The sequence below is a fragment of the Ambystoma mexicanum genome, chromosome 14 (assembly GCF_040938575.1).
Source record: "Ambystoma mexicanum isolate Mex_15411 chromosome 14, UKY_AmexF1_1, whole genome shotgun sequence".
Lineage (NCBI taxonomy): Eukaryota > Metazoa > Chordata > Amphibia > Caudata > Ambystomatidae > Ambystoma > Ambystoma mexicanum.
The window spans coordinates 67,172,099-67,184,221 of NC_090940.1; the positions used below are offsets into that span (position 1 = coordinate 67,172,099).

General features: G+C 44.1%; 1 protein-coding gene across 1 annotated transcript in view; it reads right to left on the reverse strand.

Moving 5' to 3' along the window:
• Positions 1–829: 829 nt before the first annotated feature.
• The window catches only part of ZNF770 (zinc finger protein 770), an 86,211-nt gene continuing 74,917 nt past the window's right edge, over positions 830–12,123 (reverse strand). Inside the window, exon 2 of the mRNA XM_069638527.1 lies at positions 830–4,536. Within this exon, the coding sequence (XP_069494628.1) occupies positions 2,298–4,382 (2,085 nt within the window). The 5' untranslated portion in view covers positions 4,383–4,536 and the 3' untranslated portion in view covers positions 830–2,297. The remainder of the gene's footprint in view (positions 4,537–12,123) is intronic.

Sequence of the window (12,123 nt, forward strand, 5' to 3'; positions counted from 1 at the left end):
CTTTCTGTCCACTCAACACAGCTCACACTTCCAATAATTCCTTCTCCTGGTTTTCAAGCCCATCCAGAGACTGCATCCACATCCCTAACCTGGCACGCGCATCTCGCTCTACTTCTCTAATCCTGTGAACTCAAGCCCAACATAATCTAACTGTTCCTCACCCTCCATGCACTGCCACGCAATCCTTCGCCCTCCTTATGCCCCACTAGTGGAACTTCCTCCCGAAACAGACAAAAAAGCACAATTTATCTCCCTGTGTTCAAAACTGCCCTCAAAACACTGTCCTGCTTAACCACCCCTTCTGAAGTGTACGCATGTGCTAAATGCTAAGATACCCAACTGTAGCCTGTGCATATTATCTGTGCCTTTACTGAATGTACATAGTTGACGTTGCCTTGTGATGTCCCCTTTTAAGGTTTGCAAATGTGTCTCTCCTTCCATCTAAGGACATTCAACCCTTCCAGCTCCCACTTCACCCTTTGTAAAGCGCACAACACGGGATTGCTCTGATCAAAGGCCAGGGGAGAGCTCTGGTCTTTTTGTACAACGTTCCTGGTAAATCACCCTCTTGTTCAAATAAATACAAACCTGTAAGGGAGCAACTGCATCTGTCAAAACGTATAGGAAGACAACATTTGTTTTGGGTAACGTTATTGAGGTCTTTGCTTATTTCCCCATTAATTCAGCGTCCTCTGAACTGAATGGTCATTTTGTCATCATTTCAGTTAGACTGGATCTCAATTCATGAATTCTAGACCAAACCATACACATCTAAATGGTAAATAAACAGGTCTAGGCTTACAAAAGAAATAGTTTGGATTCTGATAGAAACGGACCAAATGAATATATATATTAATTAGGTTAGTTTGCAGATCAACAACCAACCCAGGTTCATTTGAAAGCAGCAAGCCTGGTTACAACACATTCTGGACAGTTTTTGCAGTCACAACCCCCACACATATGCAGGTTTCCTTTCCAACTAAAAGGGGGGGGAGGAGGTCAATTACGTCTTGCCCTTTTCTGTTGTACAATCGCCTCTGTTAAGGGGCACAATTGAGAAAAATGTATCAAAAAATATATATTCCAGAATTGCTCTTCCAAAGTTTGCTGACATTGGCAAGTGGGTGAAGAAGTGTGCCCTGCCAATTCCATACATCCATTATCGCTGGTTTGTGCAGCACGATCACTTTCCTATGTGTCCAGTAAGGTGTTCTTCACATGATGGAATGGAAAACCGTGACTTGCGGACTTAAGTGCAGATCAGCAAAATGAACACAACATGGTTTAGCTGTATTCCTTGTAGCAGACCCGGGCATTTAAAACATCTGCTATTGATAAGACCCATTTGCACATGCATACAGGTAGTCAGACATGGATTTACTGAATTTCCCTTTGGCAACCGCTGTATTCCATAACATGTTTGTCAGACATCTGTTAAAAGCAGATCCATCTCTCAGGTCCTTCAATCGTGAACATCAGCATGGATGAAGAGGGACTTAAACATGCATATGTAAATGTAAGCAGGATATTGTGTCTTTTGTTGGGTCTTCGAGTCATTCCATTTACCTTTGAGGCACCGTGTCACCAGGAGATTGCCATCGACACCTCGGTGCCAAATGAAACAGCTCGAGACACAACCATCAAGAGGCGGACAACGCAAGTCAAATCTAACCCTAATAATAGTGCTAAAAAGTTAAAACAGTGGCCTTCAAAAGAAATGGGCCAGTAGTTGCCGCAAGCATCCAATACATTAGAAAAATAAATCTGAGGGAAAGTCATACAACCCTTTTCATAATAAAACTGCATATTACACCACGACAGCTACAACAACCGCTAACACAAAAGGGTATCAACTGCTGGTGTCGCTTGAAGCTAAAGTGCTTGTTTATCGTACTCGGAGTTGCGCTACGAAAAATGACCGATTGAGTGCAGGAAAAAAAGTGCCGGTCCAAGACTTTGGGATCACATTGTAGTACAATGTGCGGAGGGGTATGATGGCAGTATTAACATTAGCCACTAGGACTGATACATGGCGCCACGGCAGTGGGAAAGCACTCAAACTACCTTGGCTCTTCAGAGAAGACGTTGATGGGCTAGTAGACGGGGTCAGGCTTTTATGGCACGAGCGATGCTTGCCTTTACACCAGTCATACAAATCAGATCCTCCTGCAGCTAGGCACACTAAAAAACCATCAGGAATAGAAACAAACCCCAATATGTATTGCATTCACTCTCATTTTGCTGCAATCCACTCAGTCTTGGCATTCCCAGATTTCATTAGTTGGCTATTCAAGAAATTAGAGTTGCACCTTTGAATGGGTGACTAGGTGTCTTTTAAGGTGAGGCAACTGGCTGAAAGTCTTGTCACATGTGGAACATTGAAAAGGCTTCTGGCCAGCATGCACCAGCTGGTGGCGCTGTAGTTTGGACGGAGTCTCAAACACCTTAAAGCAAACGCCGCACTGGTGGCTCCTCTTTGTTGCAGGCTTCCTCTCTGGGCTCTCAAGGGGGTCATACCAAGGGCTATCGGCTTGGCCCTCCACCTTTGCAAAGAAGCTGCCGTTCTGCTGAAAAGCCTGAACACCATTGGCATTTACGTCCAGAGTGGATTCTGGTTCTGCGTCCACCTTGATTTCGGCAATCTGTTCAGTGGTCAGGTCGTACTCATCAAAGTCTGGACAAGGCCTTGCAGAAGACACATCAACACAAGTAGATCTGACCTCTACTGGATCTGCCCGTTCTCTTTGAGCACGGGCTTTTCGACGAGGCCCTTTTCGCCTGTGAGTCACCTGATGCCTTTTGAGGTGAGCAGACTGGCGAAAGGTCTTCTCGCACATGGTACATTCAAAGGGCCTCTGCCCTGTGTGAGTAAGGTAATGTCTTCGAAGTTTGGATAAAGACGGGAAAATCTTTTCACACAGGTCACACTTACTCAGGACTTTTTGCAGACTCCGTCTATGCCGAAGAGGAACATGGACGCCCTTTTCCGGTATCTCAGACCCATCACATTCCTCACCTGAAGAGACATAAATGGCTTCACCTCCTGTGGCAGAAATGTGTTCGTCTGATAAGGTTGCAATGGGCAACCCACTGCTAATTTCAGGTGAAACTTTGTGGTTGTGCACCCGTTTCGACAGACCAAATGGCTTTGGCCACTGTCTTTGCCCCATCTCGCGCTTGAATATTTTCCTTTTCATGCCCATCACCTTGCGGGCTACCAGCTTGCTGGCACTAGTCGGCCTTCTGGTCACTGGGCCATGATCTATCCCACTTCGCTCATCCAGCTGCCCCAGAAAAGGAGAGTGTCGCTTTTTTCTGGTAATCAGCGGCCTGTCCCCAACTGGTCTAAGTTGCATGGACAGCATCCCCCTTGTGCTTCTCGACCTGCGGGTCAGCTTCATTTTACCAGGGTTTAGTACCTTCCCATCTTCTGCGATGAAGCAGGTGTGGCTCTTCAGGATATGCTCAGTTTCGAAGCTCTGCTCACACAGCGGACACTGAAACGGAATCACATAGACAGAGGAGACCTCTGCAACATCCTGGTTGCGAGGCTTCCAACTGTCCGTCTCCTTGAAGGCATCATCATCTTCATCATCAACAATAATGTGAACAGATGGTGCTGTAGCCCTGCCAACCCACCCTCTGCCAGCCAGCTTTGGTAACAGCGCCTTCCGCACATGGACCTGTCTATGTTTAAACAGTTTGCTCTGGACCTTGAACCTCTTGTGGCAGAATCCACACTCAAAAGGCTTGTCCTCCATGTGAGTGATCTGGTGAATCTTCAAGTGAGTTTTCTGACGGAAGGTCTTACCGCACAGATGGCAGGCAAAAGGTCTCTGACCCGTGTGAATGAGTATGTGACGCTCGAGCTTGGAGCGGGACGGGAACGGTTTGAGGCAAAAGTCGCATGTTAGAGACCGTGATGTCCTACCCTGGCTTGGAGGGGGACCCGAGGAAGGGGTGCAATGGTGCAGCACCCATCGTTCCTCTGTCGAGAAGGACTTTTCACAGACTGGGCAGTGAACTGGCCCATTGGCCGGTCTCACCGGATGGGATAACAAAGATGGATTTGTTGTGGTGGCCTGAAAGCCTTCACTGTGGAGTTGCTGGTGTTTCAGAAATGTCACAAAACTCTTGAAGCTTCGGTGACAAGTTCCACACTGAAATGGCATTGAGTGGGTCTGCTGGTGTCTCTCCAAGTGCACAAGCTGTCTAAATGTTTTGGGACATGTGTGGCACTGGTACGGCTTCTGGCCCGTGTGGATGAGATAATGTCTTGATAATTTTGAAGGGGTTTCAAACTGTTTGAAGCAAGCATTGCAGATGTAAGGTCTGTTCCTGGGAACCTTTTGAGCAGTGAGATATTGTTGACTTTTTAACATTTTTTAACCAAATGCCTGGTTCTGCCAGTAGCAACTAATGAATTCCTTTGTTTAGACTAGTTTCCCCACGAGTCGGAATCATCTTGTAGACACCCGATCTTCAACACAACATGGATTGTTCTTTACTGAGAACATTCTTCATGGGAACAAGGTCCTGCAAAGAAAGGAAAAGACGTTCAGATGTTGCAACATGGTAAAACAGCCTTGCCAACCTTAAACAGATGCACTTTGTGGTCTTGTAGAAACTGTGTTGGGAGAGACAACCACAGAAACGTCAATGATTGTACGAAATGTGTGGAGTAAGAGCATTTCTACAGGTTCTTCCAAAGAATTGGAACAATCTTCCCATGGAGGGAAATGTCTGACCACTGCATGTCTAAATCACGCAAGAGATATTCTGCATTGCTGAGTTGCAAACATGTAGAAAGCTTTCTATCTGGGAATGATATTTTACAGAACTACCAGAAAGGCTGTTACTGTTAGATAACCATTTTGAACATAACCCAATAACCAATGATATTCATTAGATCACATTGTACCAACTCACAAAACGGATACAAGACCTTGGCGTTGAATTGAGATCGCTCATATGGGCACCGGACAGTGACATTTCATTTCTCCAGTCCAACCATCTACACTGACTCATTCCAAAACCACACAATCCCCTCAGATTGTACAATTGAGAAGGACATTGTTTTTCTGGTACAATGTATTTTACATTCTAGAACAGGTGTTGTACCATTCATTACCTCTACCCACAAACAGAAGTACATGAACAAAATCAGTTTACAACAGGTATCTATATAGTAAAGTTCACATACACCTGGAACTTTTAAGCAGAGTGAAGCCTGCTTATGCAACCCTTTTCCCAACCATCTCTTACCTTCACTATATAAAATCATATACTATTGCTTTGAAAATTTCAGGCAGACACGCTTGAAAATGTTCACTGGAAGACAAAAGCAGGTACCTCACCAAACTGCAAGGCACCCACATGTCTGCAAGACATACTGGTACTGTACTGGCAAGAACAAAACTACCAAAAAAACTGAACCCACATAATCTCCTGCACGGTTAGACCGCGCAAGACCACTGCGGTGGTGATGGGCGCAGTGTAACTACGGAATAACGTCAACTAGTACAGGCACTAAACAAAGCAGCACGTTAATAGAACTCTGCAGGGACGCTACAGAACCCTGCTGCAATCGGTCATTTGTAACATGGCATCTCTCGTGTTTAACAGTGCAAACCTATAATGCAGCGCGAAGCCAGAGCCAGCTTCAGTGTCGCAGGCCGAGTGTCAAGACAGCGTCAGTCAAAAAAGCTTTCCAGACAACAAGCGAACCGCTTCCATTGGCACCTCGCGGTGAGCGATACTGTGTGTGCTTACTCGTTCTACGCCTACATAGAGCAGAGGTCAAAAGCTGCTTCTACAGAAAGGAACGGCTTTACGCTGCACAGGAATGAAAGTTATCTTTGTGTGCACGTCCTTTTCTTTTCTAAGTTTAACTGGCCCGATTTTTATATAGATAATGGAATATTGATCCAATGGGTACATTTTCAATTCAGGATACTTAAAATGTTTTCTTTGTTTCCAAGTATGGGAGTATTACATAAAAAGAAAAACTTTGACAAAAAACAAAGATAATTAAACTTTAGATATGCGAGGAAGGGGTGTAACATGGTGCTGACAAATGTTAATATAAACAGGGGTCATAGTCAGTGTTCTGGACAAATCAGGCGCAGTCCCGGACCTAACCCACTTTACTGCCATTATTTTAAATAGAAATGTATGTCTTGCTGCAAACGTCCACACGCTTTCGATGTACACAAGCTATTGCCCTATAAATGGGCACTCACACGTGGCACCACGTGCAGCACATCTTGCAGCAATCCCTGAACATTACACGAGTTAGGGGAGATGTACATGGTTCCAGGCAGCCTGCAACCTACCGCTGCCCAAAGACCTACAGCGGGAGCAGCTCAGTAGCAGGTACAGTCTTTGCTCGCCTCAAGGGTTCCCTGGTAGCACCCACAGTCCCGTCTCCCTCGTCTGTTGCTAAGCCTCCCCACACCGTTCCCTGCCAAAGTCCTCTGGTATGTTAAATTAATCTCCTTCTGCAACCCCACTTACAAGCAGAAATGGCCTGAAGAAGAGGGGAGCCGGGGAGGAGAGAGGTGCACTGCCAACTGAGACCCGAGTGCAAGTGAGGGTGCGCACAGAGCCCGGTAGATGGTGCCCAGTGCCTGGGCCAGGTAACCAGACGAGAAGAGAGCGGCCAAGGATGTTCAAAGCACGGCTGGAGGTATGTTAGAATACTTGGGAAGTAAGCACCAGCAGCCAGTAAATGAGGTTTCCTTTAAGGTGTGGCTATTGGAGAGGGCAAGTATTTTGAGATGGGATAGATTTGTGACTCATATAATGTGGGGATCTGAGTTTTGGTTATAGTGGAGTTTGTTTTGAGGTGAAAATCATGCAGCTAGTGAGAATTCTTGAGGGATATTGTTGTGACAAATGCAAATAAAGTGGTTTATTTTCCATGCAAATCGAGGTTGGATTTCTAGTCCCCTGCGGATGATCATACAGTGCGCATCAGTGAATTTGAGAACCCAGCTCATCTAAAGCGTGGTATTGATTGTTCTAGGCCTTTCCTGCCTCCTCTCCTCTGTGCATTAGGTCCTATCACATAGATTGAACATAGATGCATCCGTACGTACATTGCAGGGTTGGGTTGTTGGTAGTAAATGCTATATGCTATGCCAAAGAGAAAGACGCTGGTGCTCATTCATTTGAATATGTAGTGATCCTAGCCCCACGGGATAGCAGGTAATATCTATAGGTATCGGCTCCCTTGGACGGCAGGATGCTGCACCTGTTTTAGGAAGTTTTAGAGACGCAACACTCCACAAACTCTTGCATGGAGCATGTGGGTGGCTTTGTTAAATCAGAACCCTAGTGTCTTCCTGGCCTGTGGCAGAACTGGGGGTACTCCTCCGAGGATAACAATGTACATGTGTGCCACGGCAGGATGTAGATCTAGCCTCTTACCGGCCATCCCCTCTGTCCTTACTTGGGCATCTCTCAAGCCCTCCAGGACCTGCCTCCGCCGTCGCCTGCCCTAGTCTATACTGCCTCCCTGGCTGCATCTTTCCTCTCCTGCTGACTTTTCCCAGCAGGGAAAATACTTAGATGGCGTTGAATTAATGGCACCAAAGGAGCTAAAAGATTAGGGGGTTATACCCTTCCTGCGTGTTAGATCTTCCATTGGGGGAGTCATGATTGCCAAGGGTCGCCCTGTCCCTCTGCTCTCCCAGGGCCACCAACGCGTTCACTCTCGTTTGCAGCACCGAAACCCTGGCCCAAGCTGTATCCAGTGTCCTACTACAGGTTGATTACTGTTCTCATAAGAGGTAAATCAAGCGTTTCGAGCTAGAAAAGACCTCTTTTTTAGGGGGCTGTGTGGCTGAGGACAAAATGCAAACGTGTATAAACAGGAATGCCACTAAATACAGCTACCCGCCTACACACATGCTAGGTGTGACTAGTTGCACCAAGTGTTAACAAATCATGTTGGTCTATAGATCCAAACAGGAAAAAGGATAGAGATAAACATATTTTAATGAGTACATAAGAAAACTCGACATGTTAAAAAACAACAATGCATTTCGTTTACACAAAACATAGAAACATATTTTGAGAATCAGCGTTTTTCCTACCCGGGAAGACAACAACTGCAAACATCATTTTTAAACAGTGTTGTGGTGTTAGTACAAGTGTGATATTGACAATTCATATATCCTCAATTGTTGTTATTATTTGTCCTTGACTCTGTCGACACAGAGAAATGTGTTTCTGGGTACCAGCGGATGTTATTGGAAAGAAACACTCTAGCTGACGTTAGATTGTTATGAGACGTGTGCTGAACCCGTCTTCAGGACAATACAGTGTGAGGCCACAGGATAAGTCTCAGGGGCACAGTGATTATGCTAAAAACCAAAACACAAAAAAGCGTGTTAATGGCACCTTAAAAGCTGGGTGAAAATCTCTATAGGTGTGCATGTGCAACTATTAGCACTAACCTTGCAATTGCTTTGTAGCTGTGTGTGGCATCGGATTTGGTGACCATGTAGACCGAATTCGATAGTAGTAACTGAGAACTCACAGTTAGGATGACTAAAATGAAGAAATAGATTTTAGCTGTTACTTGAACATTTTATATATTTTATTTATTGAATTATGTGCGAAAAACTGCAAAATCCCTAAGTGAGCAGTTTAGGGCATTGAGTTTTGATTCTTCGAAGGCTATCCGTTTATTTTGGTGATAGTCCTACGGTTAGGGAATTAAAAGGGCCTACACATTGACGTGCAGAGTTTTACAAACGTGCTGGTAACGATTATTACCTTCATGCCCAGGCGGGAGTGTGCCTGATCGTTGGTGTCAATCGACACGATGTTAGCCGGAATGGTGCAGCTAATACGGAGTACGCCGTGTGGCTGTTTCTTTAAAGAGAAGTAGAAAAAGCCGGTAAATGACTTGAAGCGCTGTTTGAGGCCTGGTGAAAGCGCAAATATTCTGTCCTCTTACCTATTAGGAAACCGGAATTCAATGCCGGAGGATTGCAGACCGTCACAGTGCCGAGCGCTGAATGAAACACTGGGAGATGCGGGTCGGGTAAGGCCATGTTTGAATGCTTGAAACCTAGACCGTAAGTGTGCTACCAGAATGGATCGCGTTAGACGCCATCTTGGATGGAAAAATGGCCGTTAACAATACTACGAGGTGTAGTAGATTTCGGTGAAAGATACATTATATTGTTTATCACAATGTTGCTGACAACCACAGATGGATTTCTGTGGGTGAAGAGAAATCGTTGTGATTCTTGATAGTAGCCGCGGCGCAAGGAACTGAAGTAGTTCCAATACAATTGGAATTAATTGTCATGCACGTGAAACCCTCTGCGGGAGTGGACTGCATAATTTATTTTTAGCGAACTGGACAATGTAGTGAATGTTGAAATTGTCACGCTGCCACAAAATAATTGATCACATGTGTGGTTAAGGGCAACTAGTGTGGGTGGCACCTGTAACCAGACAAAAGAGATGGATCATTTGTGAAGAAACAGACTCCATTCTATCCCGATGTTTAAGCCAGCTTGGACTGTGTTCAATTTGTAAATCAATTTTTGCTCAAGCTGTCTCAATTTTTGGTCTCCATCTCCCCCGCGGGGGTGTGGTGGTACTGTTTGAAGTATGACCCACTGGATGTCTTTGACAGTATGTTTGGCTTTGACAAAATGAGCCACTAATGGTTTTTCAGGCACTGCGTTTTTTACACATGAACGATGTTCGCAGATCCTTTGTTTTATAGGTCTCTTTGTTTTACCAATGTATATAAGCCCACAGGGGCACGTGATGGCATAAATGGCCCACGGTGTGTTGCAATTCGTGAACTTCTTGAGATACCAGGTTAAATCATTTAGATTGACAGATTTTAGGTTGTCAGTTAATTCACATACCGAGCAGTTGCCACATTTAAAATGCCCAGTTACTGGTGGTAAATGCCATAATGTTGTTTGAGATGGAATCAGAGGTGTCTTTGGAACCTTGTATGTGTGTACTAGTTTGTCACGTAAATTGGGCATACGTTTGAAGGCAAAACGTGGTTTCTGTACAAAGAAATCCTCCGTTTGTATTAGAGACCAATTTTTCAGGATGCAACGGCGCAAATCGTTGCTAATTGGCGAAAAAGTGGACACGCAAGTGATCTTGTCCTCTTTTGCCCTATCTTGTTTTTCTAAACAACGAGATCTATCGGTGTTCCGTGCCCTTTTCATAGATTGTCTAATGATGTGTGGAGGGTATCCTCATTCTTTTAGTCTAAGAGACAGATTTTGACTGTGGCTGTCAAAGTCTTCTTTAGTCGAGCAGTTGCGCCTAATTCATAGGAATTGGCCAAAAGGGACATTTTCCCGCAATGATTGCGGGTGGAAACTACAGCAAAGTGTTTTTATCTGTAGGCTTCTTGTATAAAGTGGTGTTCAAGGTACCCAAGGTTGTTTTATAGATTTCTAGATCTAAGAACGCCATTTTCTGATGATTGTGATTCATGGTGAAATTTATACATGGATCTTGTTGGTTTAACCATTCTAGAAAGTTAGTCAGAGATGTTGCATCCCCGTGCCAAAGTAGAAACACATCTATATAGCGATGCCACGTGATTATTTCTGTTTTAAAGGGGTTGTTGGCATGATAGACTGATTTTTGTTCTAAATTATCCATGAATAGGTTGGCCAGATCGCGTGGCCCCCATACTTGTTCCATGTAGCTGTTGGAAAAATGTATTGTCTACCATGAAAAAGTTGTTAAACAAAGCTATCTTTATGCATTCACATATAAAGTCAGATGGAACTGACAAATCCGCTCTTTTTTCAAGATGTGTGTATGATCTTGATGCATTCTAACTGGGGGATGCTGGTATATAGCGATTCTACATCCAGGGTGACCAAGATGTCGTTGGGGGAGGTCACAAGGTTGTTGACAATTTTTATCGTATGATTGATGTCTTGAACATATGACTTCAAAATCCATAAAAACGCCCTTGATCCACCAAGTCGCCCCATCGTGGCTGCCATTGATTCCTTGTTAGAACCATTGTCCATTTACACAGATTCTTTCCTTAAACCCTTTGTGCTCAAAATGAAGTCATATGTTCAAGACACCAATCATATGATAAAAATTGTCAACAACCTTGTGACCTCCCCCAACAACATCTTGGTCACCCTGGATGTAGAATCGCTATATACCAGCATCCCCCAGTTAGAATGCATCAAGATCATACACACAAATCTTGAAAAGAGCGGATTTGTCAGTTTCGCACATAATTCAATAAATAAAATATAAAAAATGTTGTTCAACTAACAGCTAAAATCTATTTCTTCATTTTAGTCATCCTAACTGTGAGTTCTCAGTTACCACTATCGAATTCGGTCTACATGGTCACCAAATCCGATGCCACACACAGCTACAAAGCAATTGCAAGGTTAGTGCTAATAGTTGCACATGCACACCTATAGAGATTTTCACCCAGCTTTTAAGGTGCCATTAACACGCTTTTTTGTGTTTTGGTTTTTAGCATAATCACTGTGCCCCTGAGACTTATCCTGTGGCCTCACACTGTATTGTCCTGAAGACGGGTTCAGCACACGTCTCATAACAATCTAACGTCAGCTAGAGTGTTTCTTTCCAATAACATCCGCTGGTACCCAGAAACACATTTCTCTGTGTCGACAGAGTCAAGGACAAATAATAACAACAATTGAGGATATATTAATTGTCAATATCACACTTGTACTAACCCCACAACACTGTTTAAAAATGATGTTTGCAGTTGTTGTCTTCCCGGTTAAGAAAAACGCTGATTCTCAAAATATGTTTTTATGTTTTGTGTAAACGAAATGCATTGTTGTTTAACATGTCGAGTTTTCTTATGTACTAATTAAAATATGTTTATCTCTATCCTTTTTCCTGTTTGGATCTATAGACCAACATGATTTGTTAACACTTGGTGCAACTAGTCACAACTAGCATGTGTGTAGGCGGGTAGCTGTATTTAGTGGCATTCCTGTTTATACATGTTCTCATAAGAGTCAATTGTTACAGACACGATTCCCAGCTCTGTCTGCGTAGGGTGGATTCATATTCCTGGACTGTGATTACTGCAACCCCCGAAAATGCAGACTT